At 32.9% G+C, this 23215-nt stretch overlaps 2 protein-coding genes across 5 annotated transcripts in view; one reads left to right on the forward strand and one right to left on the reverse strand.

The window, feature by feature from the left end:
* The window catches only part of LOC127877699 (fibrillin-1-like), a 163147-nt gene that overhangs the window by 125387 nt on the left and 14545 nt on the right, over positions 1–23215 (reverse strand). For both annotated transcript variants that reach the window (XM_052423824.1, XM_052423826.1), the window contains exons 4-7: positions 4430–4594; positions 3488–3632; positions 435–622; positions 10–144 (exon numbers count right to left, since the gene is read on the reverse strand). In XM_052423824.1, coding sequence (XP_052279784.1) covers positions 10–144; positions 435–622; positions 3488–3632; positions 4430–4594 — 633 coding nt within the window. The remainder of the gene's footprint in view (positions 1–9; positions 145–434; positions 623–3487; positions 3633–4429; positions 4595–23215) is intronic.
* Positions 1–23215, forward strand: part of LOC127877703 (atrial natriuretic peptide-converting enzyme-like) — a 167182-nt gene that overhangs the window by 66008 nt on the left and 77959 nt on the right. The gene's annotated exons all lie outside the window — the stretch shown is intronic.

Here is a 23215-nt window from a genome sequence, read left to right on the forward strand (position 1 = left end):
GAACCCTACCGTAGCATATCTTCCGGAATCGCCCCAAGGTGAAGCCCGACGGACAGTCGCAATGATATCTCCCACCCCGGTGCGGCACACAAATATGAGAACACCATCCGTTGTTTGCAAGGCACGAGTTCGCCTTCTCCAGATCTATATAGCAACCAAAGATTAAGGCATTTCGTATTTGCCTTATACTAAAAGACAAAGTATTGATTATACGAACGGACGGTACATATAAATAATGGCATAAACACGTTATACTGCAACGCGGAACTGTAAGACTCCATTACTATTCTGAGAAGGTCATCAAATATATCTTATGCCCGCCATAACCTTAGATTAGCAATAAATGATAAGACATATCGCACATTATGTAAATTAAAGATTTATTATTCCCTGTAATAGACAAACATCTGAAAAGTTAGCATTATTTTGTATACCTGCTACGCATTCCGGTGTCTTATTAGCATGCCATTTGTAGTCCTTACAATAAAAATAGTTCACATAGGGATCTGCAAGGTTGTAACCAGGGTTACACGTGTAGTTTGCTAACAGAACCCACTGTGACCGAATGCGATTGAACATGTAATTGGCCGTTACCACGGCGTGTTCAACCTTGGGAGGTTCTCTGAAAATATATTATATCGAAATATGTATTACTTTATGTTACATAAGATGAGGTTTTAGTTCATGTTATGCGGGAAATAAGCGGAGAGAACCTGCGATCACAATGCCACATTATGTAACATATTTTGTGGATAGCCCTATGACATAAACGTAGACAAAGTCCATTTCTGTTTTCATGACGAAAAACTTTTGTTGATTAAATTGTGGCACAACGTTTTCCAATGTTCATTCAATATTCTGAACAACAAGCTATATGCGGCGGCCATATCGGCCGAGCGCCGCCCCGTTACCAAACAAATTATGCGCTTTCTATCCGGCTGTTTGCGTGAGACTGTACTTTTAATAAAGTCAAAATACAGATATAAAACGATTAAACAGTTTATTGTAACGCGTTTAATTTCTGACGGGCAGTGTGTAAAGTCACATGCCTAACAACTGCAACGCAAATATGACGTATTCAACGGACACAACGAAAACATGCGGAATTTACAGACACAACGAAAACATGCGGAATTTAACGATGTTTTTACGATCTTTATATGTAAATATACAAGGATTCACAAGTATGATAAAAACCCGAAGTGTCCGAAACTTATTGACGTTTGATACCTGAGGAAATGAAATGTTGATCTTTGCTTGACTTCCTATTTAAGATTCGGTTAATTGCTTTGATACAAATTTCGATTATTATATTAATTCGATAATGCCCCAAATATTCGTTACGTTACAAGTAGCTCAAGAACAATTATCAGGTTTGATCATTTCACTCTAACAAAGTGCTAAGGTTTTGGGGGACTTATTTTCATAACTTGTATTAACACAATGTACAAAAACTAGGTCCGTTAAATTTGAAATATTGTAACATATAAAAACAAATACTTCAAAACAAAAAATCATGCACAGAAGTGCAACGATGCACAAATTGGAACGATATTCGCATTACGGCAGTTACACGGTGGGCATCGCAACTAACGAATAACACTTTCAAACAGACAAAAATATTTTATATTTTGAACGTTGGAAAGTGTCCAACACTTCTTCATACATAAAGTCGTTTTTGTTAAAATGTTGTGTTTCTGTAATCTGTTTTAAGCAAGTCATAATTGATACGCAATGTACTGTACAAAATTAGTCTGAAAGACAGAGTTGTTCGAATAATAAAAACGTCCATCTTGTCAAGGTACACATGTTACCCAGGAAGTTGTGAAGCAAGAGTCCTCGAAGTTCAAGCGTTCTGTGAGTAGGTATTATACATTCTATATTAAAGTAAATTAACCTTCTTTTGAATTGTATCATAGTGTAAAGGCAGCCGTTGATTTATGTTTTTAGAAATATAAACAGTAATCGGATTAATCATATAATGTATTTGAAAATCTGATGGGTTGGATAATTTAAGGCAGGCAAAAAACTCTTTAATTATTAGCGTTAATAGTTGTGAGCCCTAGGATAATAAATATTAAGCGTGTACAGGTGACAGTCATTCATTATATCCGTGTATTGAATATACATATAAACAAATCGTGTGATGGTTTAAAACATGCGTTTGTTGTGTTAATGCTTGATGTTTGTTATTTGTTCTTACCTTGTATTCCTATGGACGCTATTATGTACCTTTGTATTATAACAACAAACTGTATTACCCACCAATATTAGAATGCATCACTAGAACCGAAATCCCCAGACACTTTTCAAACAACAAACGTGTTGGCTACATTTCTAGTGAAAACCATTATATTTTTTGGAAAAACTATAATGCCTCTTTATTAGCAAAAAAAGATTTTTAAGATATACGGCGTTGATTCCTGTTGGTGTAGGTGAAAGAGTAAGAGTTTTATCAATATATCAAACATAGCGAATGCCTTTTACTGCGCAGTTATTTGCAGCAACACACACAAATCAATTACGGGCTGTTGCGCCAGATTTCGTATTATTATATAAAATTTATCATATATCTATAGATACAGAACAGAGATACAAAAGCAGAATGGAAATGAAATTTGATTATTTAAAGAATCGCGAATGTTCGCGCTCATGCTTAATAAATTGGTCTATTCGGTGGAATAATTTGTATTGAATTAATCAAAATTAGTTCTTTTCAAGGAACTGTTTAAAACTAATTAACAATCTTTTATTGACAAATACATAATAATATCATCGGATATCTTCATTAAAGACATGTCTGGTAAAAATAAAATTCAAGTTTACCTAGTAAACGCAAAAGCGTTTATATAACGATTCTTTTTAAGTGGGATCACGATTCAACTGCTTACAACGATGGTTTGATTTAAACTTTATTTTTTTACATCTTTATCAGTTAATAAAAAAAACAATTTAAAATATTTTGTCAAAACCAATAACTGGATAGGGAACAGCAATATTTTAATGATCTTAAATATACTAATGCACATAATGCAATATGGGAGTAATTACTGAATTTGAGAACAAAGCCTTTAAGTACAAACGATTTGGCGCAGACTTCTTCTAATTATAAAGGAGCACACACAAACTGTATTGATGTCGAGTGGTGAGCGTGGAACTGTTGTATTCGTCAAGGCTTTTCATTAGTCTACGAGAAAAAAATTGCTTCATGCTGAAAACGCAGGTATCATCTTTGAAAAACGCACCAGTGTTTCCCTTGTATTACCCTATGTTTCACAAGATAGAAAGTCAAATGAATATGCTATTCATGTAAATGTGATAACTGTCTGTAGATTGCTCATATTCTATTGCGAAAATGTCGGCCTACTTGCGAGACAATTTTATTCAAATTTCATTGGACGCTCACAAAGGTAAGCTATGGTGAGAAGCTTGGTAAAACAGCTACGTCGAAAAAAGACGGATTTGCTAAGAAATGGAATTAAATTACGTAAAACGAAGGTAGCAAGTGTTATCGGTCTTCTCGATGTCCTGTTGTAATTTTTTTGCTGCTAGTTGGGCGGGCGTTGCAGTAGTGGTCAAGGTTTCATCTTTTTCATACGCCTGGCGTCGCAACCCGAGGGATGGGAATCTTTCTGAAATGCAGTGACATCATTATGATGATGATTATTCCGATTTAACGTTGTGTAATAATAGCATGTGGCATATGTTTTACCGGATGAAATCCGCATTAAATTTAATTGTGCATCCTCTTGAAATCGGGACTTACATTAATTCGTTTGTTGCGTGTTATAGATTTGTGTAAAGAAATTATAAGCAAGTTTTATAAAACATAAGCAAACTACCACATATATTTTATCAATCAAAAAGGCATCCATCTGTAAAAAATAAATTTGAAAGTAACATATTTAAAAAGAATTCTGTCTTGTTGTGGGAAAGTGCTTAGTTACATTATGTTAATATGCTTAATTAAAATTCATTAACATTCAGAGTTCTGGAATGCAACTGTTGTAGCAAGCAGCATAAATGAAATTGATTATAAATAGTGTAAGAATTGTTGCCTAAAAAATCTTAAGATCGCATGTATTTAATTATTGAAACAAAGTTTGTTGAAGTATTTGTAATTAAGCGAGGTATAAATAGTTTACAGCAACTGTTATCGAGTAGTATTTCTTCAAATTTGCATATTTTACGTTTATGATATATTGGCTTGCACCTGTTTGCTGATGTTGTCAAGAGAGGAAACTAATTATTTTTCAAGAAAGAGCGCATAGTAAGTGAATATTTCACCAGACTGAATAAATTAACCTTCTCGAAGAATAGACTCAGTATCTTAATGTAATCGTATGTATGCAAATCCTGTAATTATTCAGTAATTAATCCTACATTTTAGAAAAACGTGAGTATTTCAGTAATTATTCGAAATATTAACCTCGACAACGCGGTGTAAAACCTTGCCATGAATGTCCATTACAATGCCTCGACCTGGACCCAATTAAGTTGAACCCTGAGCGACACGTTGCTATGACGATTGCTCCACGTTGCAAGAAGTGCAAATGTCCATTTTCCAACGGGCTCGGAGGCTCGCACTCTAATGCTTTGAAATGAAAAACATTCAAATGTGGTGTTTGTTTGTTATATTCAATAATTTAACTTAAATAATATGTTTGTTATTCCGCTACGGATTGCATGACTCTTTATATAGTTTACAGGTTATGTTTAACTTAAAATCAAACAGTTTTAAAAAGTTTGAACAATTTAACGATATGCACTTATAGTAATTCCTGCAAGGTGAACTCGTGGCATTTACGATAAAGGCAATACATTGTTAATTTACAAACGAGTATCAAATTGTTTGCTTAACATGAAAATAGCTATTTAAAAAACATCTTTCGGACCGCTACTGTTATTAAGAAACAGGTTAATGGTAATGCATTATGTAAAACAATCTAACATATTTGTATGACCGCAACTTCCATCTTCAAAGACATGAATCTTTCTAGGCAAAATTTGCATGGTGTACTTAGTGAACCAGTAGTATTACAATTAATTACTAAGCACAAAGTGAACTAAATAAGAACAAAGTATGAAAACAACTCTCTTATGAAATATTATTCAATTAATAACGCATTAATAATACGTGTCAAAACATTAAATGGACGCGCTAAACGAGGCTGAAACATTGCGTATTAATCGTAAGTAGAACGTCATATCACGTTTAACCTTTAACTTTCTTAGTGCTCTCATAACAAATAACTACTAATCCCTTACAATAACGGTAATTTCAAGTTGAGATCATACTTTTTTGTATTGTTACATGCAGGAGATGGTAGATAAAACAAACATGACCTGTTTTAAACATACACTTTCATAGTTTCTGTATATACCATTGGTACACTCACAAACACAATATGTTTTGACATAAAACCGTTTAAGATGTGGCAACTATTCAATCACAACATGCGGTGTAAACAGACGAGGAGGGTAATTTATTCATTTTTGAATATGTTGCCTAGAAAGTCAAATACAAAACCTTCGGGTTCATTTATAAGCCATACAAATCGAAACTAATTTTCGTTAGGCCTAGTTTCGTTCGAAGTCAAAACAGTTTATTTACGGATATGCAAGTCAAAGTCTAAAATTGATTGCTCAACTGCCCAAAACAAAGAAGAGAAAAGTTGGTTTAATCGTTTAAAAAAAACTCGACGTCTGGTGAGCATATTGAACTATAAAGAGGATATTTAGCGTTGCATTTAAAATATGTCAAGGACATAGAACGTCAGGTTGTTATCATATGGGTATATATATATATATATATATATATACGTTTTAAGGTTTCCATATGAGGAAGTAAGTAAAACATGAAGAGTTATGGGTACGTTTGCTTCATAAAAAATAAAAGAGTATGATACATATGTTATTTTGAAGGATAAATTAAAACGTTTTGTGCATTGACGTGTTAATATGTATACCGTGTTGACAGTTGAAAGATATGGCAAAAGTCCTCGTTATGCATCGAAATATATGTTTTAGGAATGTTTTAATTATTGCAACCACATTGAACAAAAATATTTCGGACCGCTACTGTAACTGGTGAATTGTAATGCATAATGTAAACCAAATAAAACATAGCTGTATGCCCACCCCCCCCCCCCCATCTTCGAACACATGGATGTTTTAAAGCAAAATGTGCATGATGTACTAAGTGAACCAGTAGCTTTTACGATTAATGATTAAGCACGAATTGTAATATATAACAACAAAGTATGAAGACAATGCTCTGATGAAATAGTTTTCTATTAATATAGCATTAATAATAAGTGTCAAAACAATACACAGATGCGTTAAACGAGGCGTAAACATTGCGTTTTAATCGTAAGTAGCACGTGATTTCACGTTAAGCCGTTAGCTTTTTTTACTTAAGATGCACTCAAAACAAAGAATTACTAATCCCTTTCAATGCCTGTAATTTCGATTTGATATCATTCTTTATTTTAGTGTTACCTTCTTTATTTTAGTGTTACCTGCAAGAGATGTAATTTCATATTTTCTGTACGTATGGTTGGTAAATTCATAGAGACAATATGGTTTGACATAAAACCGTTAAAGATGTAGCTAATATCCAATCCCAATATGTGATTTCAACATACACGGGGGTCAACTCAATCATGGTTGAACATGTTGGCTAGAAACTGACACACAAAGCCTTCGAGTTTATTTATGAGCCATACAAATCGATACTAATTTTATTTTTACCTCATGTCATTTGAAGTCAAAACCGTTTATTTACGAATATGCAAGTCCAAGTGAAAAATAAATTCAACTGCCAAAAAAGGACAGAAAAGTTGGTTAAATCGTTAAAAAAATCGACGTCAAGTGAGCATGTGAATATTAAGCGGTGCGTTTAAAATATGTCGAGGACATATAACGTCAGAGTGTTATCATGGGTGATATAGATACATGTACTAACTATTGCATTTATTTTAGACAATTCATGTGTAAGCTTTTCAATTGAGGAAGTAAGTAAAACATGAAGCGTTATGGTAACGTTTTCTTTATAACAAATAAAATAGTATGATAGACACGTTATTTTATAAGGATGTATGAAAACTTGTTGTGCACAAACGTCTTAATATACGGTGTTGACAGTTGAAAGAGATGACTAAGGTCCTCGTTATGCAATGAAGTATATATTTACGAATGTTTTCAATCACGCAGCCTCTCGTGTCTGTTTATATAACTGAACGATACAAATCATTTCAATATATTTTTGTCATCAGTACTGTTGTCCATAATTTGGTTTATGCCTGTATGGCCCTGAGGTTCATGTTAGGGTACGAAGAAAGCTCTTCTTCGCAACATTCGCTGCGAGTGACTGATTGATTTCGTAACGTTCGCAGCTCAAAACACGGCTTAAGTCATGTCGTTTCATGAGTTGAATTTAATATATCCTCATACATTCTAAATATTTTGCACACGTTTTTCTTTATAATGTATATAGTTATGATTAAGATTTAGTATAAGTGGTCTACTTTACAGAAAAACTTCATTGATACTAATTATTAAAGACTTAAGATATACAGTTTGATTAAAGACTTAATATATACAGTTAGATCTGTCGTTGTTATAGGTCAATTACAATAATAAGACGTCTGAGTTCTAGCAAAAAGGGCGTTAACCCTAGTAAATGTGTGGTTCTTCATGTGGCTACATGCACAAACCGGAAGTCACGACTGTAGACTGAGTCTTGTCAGTTTGATATTAAGCACAACTTCGGCATTGCATTTTAAATTATGAATTTGGATTTAAAACAAGCACTTAAATTATGTAATAATGTTGTCAATTGAAATGTCTACAACTAGACATTTCTGTACATGAAGACTTGTATCAGGCAATCTATTTTTTAAATCAAGTTTACACAACTAATGCAAACATCGTTATTTCAGTAACAATTACAAAAATTGTTTAGCTGAATTACTGGGAGGAAGGTAAAACATTTGGATTACTAATAAAAGTTCAATGTAAAATATATAACAACATGTTACAAATCAGAATGAACTTAGTTTGATATAATAACATACAAGCAAGCGTTTAATTCCATACAAAAATGTTTATATTTGTTATATTTTGTTTGATAATAGGTTAATAGGTTTGATAAGTACTATCTAGCGTTCAAATAATACCAAAAGTGGAATCAAATCGACATTTTTTTTTCAGTTATTGTTAAATAATTATATTGCTGGATTATTGAAGACGTAAATGTCATTAAGACTGTTGAATGTGTGATAACCACGGAAAACATGAAAAAATATTGCAATTGCTATGCCAGTTTTGTAGTTAAAACCTTAAAACGTTTTCCACAAATAAATAGTGCAAAATGCAATAACAAAACGAATGACACACATGCTACCTGGGTAACACGTCATGTTCGTAGTTTGTTAAGTTGCTTGTTGTCAAGCGTTTATGTGTCATTTAACTTATAAAACAAATATTAAAAGTACAAACCGTTTGTTATAATGTGCAACCATATGCATCGTTTGCATTTTACAAAATTAATCACTCATGCGTGGGAAGTATAATATAGCCTCAGAATAAGACAAACGTAACACGTTTTATATCTTTTATATTGTCTGTATATGTTTTATATTTCTGACATTGTCTGTTTATGTTTTTCGTTCGTTGATATATTTTAAAAGACAAAGTTTTGAATAGCGATCATAATTATTAGCAAATTTATCTCTTTCATAAATATGTTTTCAAACAATTTACAAACAATTCAAGCTCGAACATAATTATATTCAAGTTCTTTCTTACCATCTATTGTATCCGAATGGAATCGTCTACCCGACGACATCAAAAATGCTGAAACGCTCCATTCCTTCAAAAGATTAATTAACAGTGATCGTCCGATCTCAAATCCTTTACTTTCATATGGCGAAAGGCGCTGTAAATGTTACATATGCGCTTAAGAACAGAGTGTAGCGCTCTAAGTGATCATCTTTTCAGACGCAACATAGTTACATCGCCTCTATGTCACTGTGGACTTCTCGAAACCACGTCACACTACTTCCTTGCATGCAATCTGTATATACACATTCGTGGTGAACTCATTAACACAATATCAATTTATTCTGTCCCATGTATCGAAACTATTCTATATTGAGACGCATCACGTGACTACTTAACCAATACTAAAATAGCTGATGCAGTTCACAAATTTATTATAAATAGTAAGCGATTTGATACGTAACTATGCTACAGAACGAATCACATACTTCTCTTTCTCTCTCGCTCGAACTTAACAAGTCTTCATAAACATCGTCTTTCTTTTCTTTCCTAACCTCTCTCTTTATTTCTTACATTTCTCAAACATGTCAACATATTAATTTTATTAAGCAAATATAAGTATATAAGTGGAGTTATTTTGTATAAAAAATATTGTTCACTTTGCCTTACATAGCCAATTATGTACGTAAACATATAACTTTTCATATAGCAAGGGAGAAGAACCGTATAAGACTGTGTCTTTCGTTCTAATCATTTTCGAACATGAAAGTATGAGTATTGTTGTATGATATTCCATGTATAAATAATGTAAACTTGTTTGAAATAAAATATGTTTAAACTAAATATGTTTTAATCAAAATATCTATATTTATATGTTTGCTTTAATTATATACAAATTAAAGTTAATTATAATTTGAGATATTCGAAAGATTGATCCAAGTTAATATATCATACTTATATGAATTAAAAACACAAAACTGTGAGGCTTTTCTACATCCGTCATAGTCTAGCCGTTCTCATCATGATAATTCAAAATGGTATGCGGAGAGTGTGCAAAATATGAAAACAGTATACACATTTTTACAAATCATATTATTTCGTGCGAGGCACTAGGTACATCTCATGGCATCTCGTTTGTTCAACGAGGGTGAACGTGACCTTTTAATACTCATCTTAGCAGGGTGTGATCCAAATAAACTGTCGGGCTAGCGAAAATTATGTCTGGAAAGCATACACTTTTAAATGCATTTGTGTAACAGTTTATAACACAAAATTATGAGAAGTTTGGACAAATGCAGAAGATCGTGATAACGTCACTTCCAAACGGAGACACAACTATAAAGGGATGTTTTACATAATAACACATATTTAAATGAAACCCATAAGTAATTCAAAATAAATTACAATGTCTCTCCAGGAAGTTCCGTTCTTTACATATTTATTTATTTATTTATTTATTTTTTTTGGGGGGGGTGCTGTCATTTTGTGTCTTTTGTTGTAATATTTTAAATCGCTGTTTGCACATTTATATATGTAAAAACAACACAATTCGGTGTAAAAAGGGAACTTAATGTTGACCCAAAATTTGCCTAACGTGCTTTTGTGTTGACTATGTTCAAGATAATGATAGTTTTAGGAAGATTAACAATACTACAAAACATTTCCATTAAGGTGAACCTATATTGATAACTTCGAATAGTAAGCACATTTTAATGTATGCTGCTTATTTGTTTTATCTGTGTATGTATGTTAATTTAACAATGATTATATTTAATTGTAACTGTTTCACTGAAACTTTGTTCGTCCCTTTTTCGTTTAAATGCTCGAAACGACGCGTCAAAGATCATGCCCGTTTCAAAAGACGTTATATTATTATAGTTTCTAGTCAAGTCCATTTAAATTGCAAACAAGCGGTTGCCATGCATACAATAAAGGAAATTTTATTGGTTGTAGTAAATCAATTGTTTCATTAACTCGTATTGTTAGAAAAAAATATCAAGCGAAACACACCAAAAATATCATATATCTGCCTCGCATTAAGTAAGAAAAATAATAACGGCTTTTTAGATGTTATCGGTATATGAAGTAGGAATAGAAGTGAACGTCGAAAAGCTTGTTGATGTCTTTCAAACTTAAATATAAACGGCATTAACTTATTCCACGTTGAACTATTCAACCCTTCAACAAACACCAACTAGGTGCCAATGTCCGTATATGCGATACGCTCATGATCACTTATCATCATGATTTAGTATAATTGGCTTGAAACTAAGACACCTATGTTTATACAAACGTCATTATTCATTTCTATTCGACATACTATTTATGGTTCTTTTTTTGGAAAATGAAATGTTCTAAGTAAAACTGATATTATTAAAAAAATATTTAACAAAATGTCCAGAAAAAGTTTACATTCTATTTTATTCGACAGGAACATAAAATATACTGATTGTTGTAAGTAAAATATTCAATAATACCATTACCATGTGCATATCACATCCAATGACATTGAATAGTAAACGCCAGCGTGATTAAGTGTTTTTTTATATTATATGTAATGTATCAAATGTTATTCGTTCAGCAACATACGCTGTAAGAGACCGATTGCCAATTTAACGCTTGCAGCTCGGAAGATGATATAATGTGGTTTGCTTGTCAATCATTCTGACAGGTCATGCAGCGTTTGATATATGGTTTAAATGCCAGTGAGTTGTTTTGATTTGGCAAGTAATTGCGTAACATTTGCTTTTTAACAAAAGTAGGGCACTTAAATAATTGTTATAAGAAACTTTTCTATGTGAATATGCAATCGTTTTAAATTAATTCAAGGTTATGTTACATAGCTATGGAAAGGTGAAGTAAACGACACGAAGTTAAAGTATTCAATTAATATCATAAGTGAAAGTGCACTTATATTTGTATATCATTTAACAAAAATATCACACAAAATGAAACACGAGTCGATTGATTGCCCTTTTGTGTGCTTGTATGCATTTAAGTGTCTGTCTGTATAGAAACAAGTATCTAAACATCTATGAATGATTTGGAAATAGTTACCAGTATTTTGGGAACTCAATACGGTCCATTCAACTACTAAATCTACACGTAGTGAAACGCACCGTACATATCCAAGACAATCCATCTTCAATATTATTTACACATCTTTAAGAAAAGCTGTCGATTATATGGTTCATTGGTTTGGATGCTTATGAAAAGGTTGTCAATACATTGTGTATTTTTAATTGTGTAATTGTTTACAATTGAAAGAGTCAACTCAAGTTTTATTAGCAATAGTCATCGGATATATTGATTTCTTGTGTCGAATTATTGTTTTAAAATGTGCCCATAAACAGCCCTTAATTAATGTTTAATTAACTCGGTTAACATTTCATTCTTACCAATCGATAGAATGACAAATATATGTGTCGTCGGCAATATTTTTACAACACATAATTAATGGAAACGAAAACGGGAAACTATGTTTTGCTGTTATTATACTTCGTTTGCATAGAGGCAACGTACCAACAACACTCTAGACAGAAGTCATTATCCTAACGAGTAATGCAATATTCTTATTGAAATAGCTGTGTAGAAATTATGACGTGTTCTTTTCGATTTTTTAATGTTTTTTTTTCTTTCCTTTATCTCATCTCATGTTTTTCTTTGATAAGCGTTTTCATTCAACGTAGTGTCCTATTTTAGTCGAACAATGCATAGAAAAGGAAATAGTTAAGAAACCCCAGAGGACAGAAAACATTATTCTATATTAACTTACTTAAAAGAAGAAAACGCGTAAGTGTTTACATCTCGACGAGGGATGCGCAAAGCCTATGGTATTTAAATTTAGTTCGTTTATTTCATATGCTTATAGTGTGATATTGGGATGCTATCCGTCGCATTTGAGTTTCCTGTGTAGCGTGATACAATATGAAATGCGGATCATCATGGAGAGTCAAAAGGACATGGATCCGAAAAATGTGATAAAATATGAATCATGTAAGTAAAAACAGCTTACTAGGACTTTATGGACCTGTGGCATTGCCTATTGATATTCAAATGATTTGTACGTATAACTTACAAACATTAAACACTTAAATATCCAGTGTGAGTTTAATATCCTACGATGCATCACAAATATTTTTCTCATGTACAAATCTAAGTCTACCTGAGATCCATTGTAAACGGTGTATGGTTGGTAAAGTGGGTTATGTAACTAAATGCCAACGTTCCCTACTAGCGTTTGATTTCAAAACGAATATTTCACCAATAGAGGCTGGTTTGTAATAAGTGCTCTTATATGGAGAGATTGTGTACATACATTATAAGACAAAGCGTTTTTTTATTGTTAAGTAAATGTGTGCATTACATTGGACGCATACAGCGGTGATAATTTGTAGCGGTTGAATTTCTTTGAAGTGAGTCGCCAGCTAAATATATCATTTACCGACATGGAAAAGAACCCATAAGGTATGTATAAATAGCAATAAAAAATCTTTGTCATCGTCATTCACTTCATCGTCTTCGTCATATTTTTAATAATTATTACTTTTTAATTTATTATTATTATTATTATTATTATTATTATTATTATACACATATTGTGAACGTATATATATATATATATATATATATAGGTACTAAATATTATTTCGCCTTAAGTAATTTTGCTAACTTTCATACAAAATGTATACTTCGAAGCATACAATTCTGGCATTGTGTAAGTAAAATTGTAATGACAAGGACTAATTTTAGACGTTAATAAAAATGTATGTCGTTAATACGTAAATGCTGCGCGGTATCGTGGTTACTTAATCAAACATGTTTCGAGTATGATGTAACAATCCGATCAATCATTAACAAAATATATCCTTAATCTCTCATTTCAGTAATGTCAAGAAATAAAAATATTTAACGAAATCGTTAAAAATTTTAGATCTGAGGTAAACGTTTCAAAAAGATTTTTAATTGCCAAGTAATCATGAATGCACTAAATTTTGCTGAAAGTTATATTTCGAATGACTAATACTGATCGTGTCAGTTTGTCGAAATACACTGGAAATTCAAACTTAAGATATCGCTCTTGTATTTAAGCACATCTTCTTGTACCGTTTACATTCCATTTTAGAAAGTTTAATATTTAACATTCCATGTTCTGATTTGTTAGTTGAATAACGAGACTGTCCCGAGCGGAATTTTGTAGAAGGATTTATTCTGGTTGAAAATAAAGAACCCGCTTGCCCTACCCACTTGCCTTACAGTTGAGTATATTTACTCTATTTACGGATAACACAGGGTTTGTCGTTTTTTATTGTTTTGCATTTAATTATTGCTAACATTGCTCACGTATCTTACAATATTTATAGATATATGCCTGGTTGCGTGTAGTTATCATTCAATTAAACCATTGGTTTCAATAAATATTTTTTGTTTTGAAACAACAATAAATACAACAAATAAATGATATAAACAAATCTAAGGTGTAGGTATAAATTATCAGTTACTTATGAACGCTTTGAAGTTGATACTCAAATAAAAATAAAATTGTACATTTTGCTTAAAAGTTAAACATATATTGCACAACCACTTCATACTTTTAAAGTTAACTGTTTTGTGAATTATGCATACACCTGTTCATATAATATTTTATTCGCAATATTCACCCATGTCTCCGTTATAGCATGCCTTGAACAGCATGTAGAAGTGAATACTGTTGATGGTATTACATAATTAATTTTGTATGGCATCAAACTGTGGATGTTATTACATAATTGATTTTGTATGGCATCAAACGGTGGATGTTATTACATAATTGATTTTGTATGGCATCAAACGGTGGATGTTATTACATAATTGATTTTGTATGGCATCAAACGGTGGATGTTATTACATAATTGATTTTGTATGGCATCAAACGGTGGATGTTATTACATAATTGATTTTGTATGGCATCAAACGGTGGATGTTATTACATAATTGATTTTGTATGGCATCAAATGGCACCTGTTGCTCGCAAATACCATCATGTGTTTTCCATTGCGACCAACATAGAAGTTAGCTAAACGTTTTGTAAATCAGCTTGAAAGTGTTTTATTATAATTAGTATTATCGATATTTAAAACATGTTGTTTAAAAAAAGACTTCTAATAATAACTGCGGAATTCCAAAATGAAAACTCTTCGCTAATAGTAACCTTAATGAACCTCACACATTCGGTATCTTAGAATAGAACGTAATATACAATTTCGGAAACTATTAAACGATTTCCCGGCATCAAAGCAGCTGTGCAAACGTGCCAAATTTCACTGAGGACAAGTGCTAATTTACGCTGGATTGGTGGTCCGCCAATATCTCAACATAAAATTTCCAACAATTGTTTTGCTTTGAGTCGTCTTTTGTTAGCATATTGCATAATTGCATTTATATCGATAGATGTTGAAGAAGATTTATTTGTTTTGTTGAAGTTAACTGTGCTTCATGCTTAGCGTTTTGTAATTCATATGCGTATATAGAGCTTTCTTAATGAAACAGTATGCGTACAGAAACACATGTGGTCTTATAAAATCGAATACAAATTTCATTTAGTATTAAATATGATGCTAATCGTGTATGTTCAAGTAAATATGTTGTTAGATTTATCATATCGTTTCGAGTTTTGTTTTTGCTAACGCTCGATTATTAAGCATAATTTAAGTAGTATTTAAGCATTAAATTGTTGGGTTTAACTATCGCTTTAAGAAAGTGTTATGTGAATTACGTTTCCTTTACGAGATCTTGAATACATGTGAAGCATCCAGGAAGAAAACGATCCATATGAAAGAGTGAATCACATCATAATTAATCGTAGTTTAAGCCGCGTTGCATATTACCGAATGAATGTTAAAACTCTTACTGCAAGGTTGTGCAAAATATGGTGATTCATCAGCTTATTTGTAGTTATTTATTTATGTAGCTATTGACAGCTTCCATACCAATAACATCATCAAAAAGGAGCCTGTATATCACATTAATTTAATCAGCATATAACGGCCACAAAATATCCACTAATTACTGTATATGAGCATTCATGTATGTACAGTGCATGGCAATGATTAGTGTGTTTAAAAGAATTGTACCTAAGATTTAAAGCTTTTGCATTTGGCCGCCCATTACACAAAGTAAATGCTTGATTTAATGCTCACGGACAAGAATGTTTTACATATTTTCTTAACAAGCCGAAGTACTAATCGTTCCCTCGTCTGCTAAACCGGTAAAGGAAACATTTCGTAGTTAAAATCTCGTACTTAAACTAAAACCGTTAGTCATATTTTCTGAACACGTTTAAATGGTTTTCTAGAACTGAGCTAAATTGTATACAACCAACAAAACAAATATTAAAATCGTATAAATCATGGTAAGATTATTTCAATGATGCATTTTACATTTTACCGCAACTAAGTTTGTACTTGACGGATTCAATATTAATAACGGGCGTTGCATACTAGAGTTTTGTATACCGATCATCTATAATCATGAACAGCCTTAAGTTAATATAACTAATTATGGAACAATACAAATATGAATACTTTATTTTATTACGTTAGCAATTTCTTATGTGAATAACATACGTTGTTCGCACACAAACGTATTTAATCATGTAATGTGAATCACATTAGGTTTTCGCACACCGAAGTATTTACCGGGGAAATCATAAAAATTTAATCCAATTATGCATGACGATCTTTTCGTATACGTTTCATTTTACTCTTTGACTTAATTCTATTTCGGCACTTATAGGCTTGAAATCTTGACATTTAGACAAGAAACCTTGGTGCACTTGAACACAGGAATGTTGTCAATTACGAAAATAAATAGCGTTCAATGAACGAAATCAATTCTGGTAGAATTAGTTCCTTTTCAAATGTCATCTTTATTAATAGACTGTCAGATGATCTTTGGTAAACACGTATTAACATCCACTTGAAGTAATTTTTCTATTCAAATATAATTACAAAACATTCATTCTCTTTTAACCTTTTAATTTACAATCGCACTGGTTTTGATTCAACGTTGTCATTACGACGTCATCATCAAAATAAGAAACTATCCGAGAAATGGGGAAAATGTGACAATCGTTTAAACAAACTAAATATTTGTTCTTATTATAAAGTATTTATTACTTTTTTGGAGGATGTAATTACTTTAATTTGGGACACAGCATCTCGTGGACTTTTGTTTTGTAAAATGAGTGTATTATGTAACCTATTAATAATCGTCATATATATTATGTTTTAATGTTTTATTTCTAACTCGACTGGGAATAATTATATTCGATTTAATAAAATTATTATTAGTATTAGTATTATTATTATAAACAGAGCAAACTTATATTTGTTAACTATTATTTGTTGGCGTGAAGTTAAATTGGTATTGTACAGAAAAATAAATCTCCTTGATGTAAATGAAACAAAGAAAACAAACAGTACGCATGAGGTATAAACATTAATCATATAATATCATAGAGCACCAATACATACGGGAATTGGTCAATACGCATAACGCACATACAAATGTATTAACAAACCAATGCTAACCAAAATATACACGAAAACAATCTGGCATTCTAGTAACGAAAACGAAATTCTGCAATAACTGTTGTTTACTGATCATGTACTCATAGCGTATTGCGGAAAGATTGATAGCAACACAACAAATTGGTTAACAAGTTACGAAAATAAAGAATAATATACGTTCTTATTTACGACCACAGTGTCCGAGAAAGATTGTTTCTTTTTATACTTATCCCTTTAGCCCACGATATAACGTTTTTAGCATTGTAAAACTTGACGCGCCTGCGTTAAGCAACGTTAGACACATCAATATGTCTGCTTGAACTCGTAACATAATCCTCGCAATGATTGCCATCTCTCTGTGCGATGAAATGACGACGAGTTTGTATAATAATTCCGCATCATATTGTGATAATCACATCTATGTTCATTAAAATGACTAAAAGCGGAACTAACGACATATAAAACACAAGAATGTCATTTTACAGAGGAATATGGTAGGGTAAAAGTGTTGGTGAATTCCCGAAAGGAAAAATAATAATTATATTATAATATCAATATAACAGCGTGAAAGTTCAAATACATTTGAGCCGTGCTGTGGAAAAACTAGGCTTCATGCATGTGCGTGAAGTATTGTCTCAGACTGGCATGTGCGTGAAGTATTGTCTCAGACTGGCATGTGCTTGAAGTATTGTCTCAGACTGGCATGTGCGTGAAGTATTGTCTCAGACTGGCATGTGCGTGAAGTATTGTCTCAGACTGGCATGTGCGTGAAGTATTGTCTCAGACTGGTATGTGCGTGAAGTATTGTCTCAGACTGGCATGTGCTTGAAGTATTGTCTCAGACTGGCATGTGCGTGAAGTATTGTCTCAGACTAGCATGTGCTTGAAGTATTGTCTCAGACTGGCATGTGCGTGAAGTATTGTCTCAGACTGGCATGTGCGTGAAGTATTGTCTCAGACTGGCATGTGCTTGAAGTATTGTCTCAGACTGGTATGTGCGTGAAGTATTGTCTCAGACTGGCATGTGCGTGAAGTATTGTCTCAGACTGGCATGTGCGTGAAGTATTGTCTCAGACTGGCATGTGCGTGAAGTATTGTCTCAGACTGGCATGTGCGTGAAGTATTGTCTCAGACTGGCATATGCGTGAAGTATTGTCTCAGACTGGCATGTGCGTGAAGTATTGTCTCAGACTGGCATGTGCGTGAAGTATTGTCTCAGACTGGCATGTGCGTGAAGTATTGTCTCAGACTGGCATGTGCGTGAAGTATTGTCTCAGACTGGCATGTGCGTGAAGTATTGTCTCAGACTGGCATGTGCGTGAAGTATTGTCTCAGACTGGCATGTGCGTGAAGTATTGTCTCAGACTGGCATGTGCGTGAAGTATTGTCTCAGACTGCCATGTGCGTGAAGTATTGTCTCAGACTGGCATTTGCGTGAAGTATTGTCTCAGACTGGCATGTGCGTGAAGTATTGTCTCAGACTGGCATGTGCGTGAAGTATTGTCTCAGACGGGCATGTGCGTGAAGTATTTCTCAGACTGGCATGTGCGTGAAGTGTTGTCTCAGACTGGCATGTGCGTGAAGTATTGTCTCAGACTGGCATGTGCTTTTAAAGTTTTATCCCAGACTGGCATGTTCGTAAAGTATTGTACCAGACTGGCACGTGCATAAAGCATTGTCTCAGACAAGCATGTGCGTAAAGTATTTTCCCAGACAAGCATGTGCGTAAAGTATTGTCCAAAAATGAAATATGCCTAAAGTATTGTTCCAGACTGGCATGTGCGTAAAGTATTGTTTAAGACTGGCATGTGCGTAAAGTATTGTCCCAGACTGGAATGTGCTTTTCTCATACGCTATCAAGGGCTTTCACTTTCTGCAAAAAAAACTTGATTGTCGTGTAACAGAGACTTTTTTAACGAAAAAATAATCCGAAAAGCCCGGTTTTCCATTTGCATTGCGTACTTCAAATATAGTTTCTCATAAAGTGACAATTCCGCAGGTTAAATATATGTGTTTGTTATGAATACTTTCAAGAACTTCACCCTCAAAAGGATATTTTGTCATTTGGTGCACATTTTAGCTAACAAAAGTAGTTGGTTTCTTTTATTGTACGCATAAACAATATACATACATAAACGTAGGCGAATATCAACTGCCAATTTTGATCATCATTGTATACTTTAATTAATAAATATATACGTCATTTCTAATAAATGCGTAGCAAACGCGGTCGATTTGTGTTTTGAAGAGAACTATGACGAAATTGTGCGCATGTTATATCTTGTCATTTAATAATAACTCATCGCAGGAAACCAAGGTATATTTTCCGTTGTCACAAAATTATAGACCGATGTAGACATGGCAAACATAATTTCGTTTTGGTAAAAATTGAAAATAAAACTTATGAACAATTAAATTGCATTTCTGTTTTCAAAAATATAATTTCTATCAAATTATAGGTTGCCGTAAAATATGACAAGGCGTCTGCATTTAACGGTTTGCATATGCGTCACGTTTCATTGATTTAATTTCCGTACGGCATTGGACACGATATCGAATATATGAATACGAGATTTTCCTAACCTTATGTCCCATGGTCATTCAAGATGCAAGTGCACATGAGTGAATGTGGATTTCGACTAGGATGTATCTGCGCTGCGTACAATATTTAAAACGTTCAGATACGTTCATATGTTCTTTTCGCAAAGCTCTTCGTATCATTTCAAGGAATTTCACCAAAACTATAGTGACTGAAAATCAACGTATCTTATACGTATGCAACAGGGCATTATTGTCGTTAAATGCGTGTCGTTCACATTAAAAACAATATAAAGACGATGAATACACTGAACAATCAAAGTGCTGAAGGCATTGAAGTTGTTCGCTGTTGTCGTCCTTGATTAGCTTGTGCGCATTGAACAGGCTAATCAGTGTGCACAGACTAATCATATTTGACATGCATTAAGCCCCGTTTTCCCTGAAAGCAGCCAATATGTACAGATTTTAATGATAAACACTAGACTGGCCAATGTCGTCTTACATCATTCGTCGTCTGCAGCGCAGACAGGCAGCGGTAATCGTTCCTAGCATAGTGAGTTACAGTCCTTAGCGTAGCTAAGTTAGCTAAGCATATACTGATTTGCAAAACATGCTCTGTAAATTTAGTCAGCCGCTAAGGCAACCAACTAAAAATTGCATTTTTCGCCTCTGTTTCCAATCGCGTTTGAAATGCGTTCGGGTTTGTGAACGGCTTTGAGATTATCCGGACACAGACCGGGTCCTTTTATTGGCATTGGAACAATTATGCTTCGATCAGTATTTTGCTTAAATGCAGTGAAGCTATCGAGCGATGCAGATATAAAATTTTGCTACCGAAACCAGTCGGACGTTACGCTAGAAAAGATTGTTTAACGCATGCCTGGTCATTCGTATTACAGTACATATAAGCCCTACCGTATCCCACTCCACAACCGTTTTAATTAAACCCAGCCTTATTTACGACGGGGAGTGTACTATATTAACTAAGTACAAAGACGAAAAGGTGTCAATGTTTACATCTCGAGTACAGATGCGTAAAGCTTGAGGTTTTACAAGTATTTAAATTACGTTAATTTATTATAGATGCAAATTATGAGAAATTTTGGAGCTATTCGTCGCATTGGTGTTTACCTATGTAGCGTGATATGTGGAATGCGAAGCATCATGCGGAGTCAAAAGGACTTGAATAGGAAATCATTCTTCTGAAATGTGAATCATTTTAGTGAAAGTAGAGTTGACTATATATGGACATCATCGCGCTGAGGACATGCCCATTGATATATTTATATGTACTTTTGCGTATAAATTGCAGTCAACACTGAAATACCCAGTGTGAGTTAAATAGAACACTTTGCATTACGTTAAGTTTATTATTGACAATTCATATTCTTCCTGAGATTAATTGCAAACTTATTTTTGTGAAGCGTTATATAACTAATTGAGTTCGTTCAACTTACATTTGCTTTCAAAACGTAATACAGGCTGGTGTATAATAATAACGTGTATAAAAGTTATTTCGTGAATTTAAACTTTGTAAGACAAAACGTAGTTTTTGAGTAAATGAGTGTACATAACATATGTGCATTACATTTGACACATACATCGGTGAAAAAGTGTTGGTGTTGGATATTTTTGCAGTAAATCGCTTCTTTTATATAGTAAATATCGACGCGTGAGGAAAACATTAAAGGTATGTGTTAAAAAAGCAATCAGTCATCATCGTAAGTACCATTTACATCATCATTTCCATGATATAATTTCAGATATGTTTCGTAATTACCCATTGATGTATGAGTAGCCTTAGAATTGATATCAATAATATTGGTATGTCTATGATATGTTTATGATATGTTTTACCCAAATTATGTCTTTACACTTCATTCTTGATTTTATGTTCAAAGTTTTACAAAGAGAGTGCGGACAGATTATTATATTCTCATTTCAATACCGTCATTATTACTACAAATGTCATAATGACTTGTACCCTAAATGCACGGCTCCGCTGTTGCAAAAGGGGGCGTGTGTATTAATCGTGCTGTCATTTAAATAACAACATGTCAGGGTGTTCGGTGCATAAAAATATCCGGGATAAATATCAAGAGTTAGCAAAGCTGTGAAGATGTATGTATTTCACGTGTACTTTTTGAATGTATTTTCCGTATCTAAATTTTCGGACTCTCAAAAAATATTATCTTTAAATTAAGTGTCCGAACAGAAATAGTTATTACGGTAATTATTTGCATTTTTAATGATCATCTTGTTCTCGCACAACGAGCAATGATAAATTTTATGGAAATTAAAATTGTTATATCTGTATTAGAAATTAATCCTGTACATATCGACTTATTGATTATAATGTTCATAAGTTTTATGTTTTATTATATGATTAAAATCGTGTTAATGTACACAATTTTCTAATTTTCGCTTGTCTCCTTCAAAAAATGAAATGAAAGGCAGGTATAAGCAAGATACGTTTTTGATATTATATATCTTTATGAATATGGCGTAAAATCGATGCACATAACTCAATCTGCAATACCATTACCAGCTGTTCATCACAATTCTTCGGTTTACATAATGTAAAAAGTAAATTAAAACGTTGTTTATTAACATCAGAATGTTTAATCATCGTTCAACGTAATTTAAAACATGATGTTCTTCAGAAAAACCGTTCAATTAACTAACAGCAAGATGGGAATCGACCATGAAACAATTTTGCTGATATGAATCTTAATTAACTTCACACATTCTGCATCTGAAAATATAACTGGAACTAATAAAAATTGTTCTTGTCTTAAAGCAGCTTTTAAATCAGGCGTTATTTTATTCATGTCTGGTGTTTGCTCATCGGGCTCGACAAAATCAACAAACTCATTAAAAACCATCTTTTTGTTAAAGTCGAATATGACCATCTTATTTTTTAACTGCGATATCCGTAACTGTGACTGTTAATTGTTACAAGAACGCCAATAATTATTGCTTTTGAATTGAACGAAATATTGTTCAAACCATAGAAGATTTACTTGTTTTGTTTACCTTAACAATGGATTAAGTGATCATCGTTTTGCTTTTATATGAGTATTTTATGCATTATAAATTACACGTTCTCCATAAATATACACAGAACACAAATGTAGGCTCATTAAATCGTATTCAAGACAATGGCACTGGTAATTATGATAATCTTCATATAATTTGCAAACAGAAGAAAAATATGAGCCTCGAATAAAAAATATCTTTCCCTCGAAGAGTCATTCAGATTTCGGTTTTCACTAAAGCTTGTTTATTTGGCATAATTTAAGTGGCATTGAGTCGTTTGGTTTCATATCATATTAAGAAAGTGT

Source organism: Dreissena polymorpha, chromosome 4 (assembly GCF_020536995.1).
Source record: "Dreissena polymorpha isolate Duluth1 chromosome 4, UMN_Dpol_1.0, whole genome shotgun sequence".
Taxonomy (NCBI): Eukaryota; Metazoa; Mollusca; class Bivalvia; order Myida; family Dreissenidae; genus Dreissena; species Dreissena polymorpha.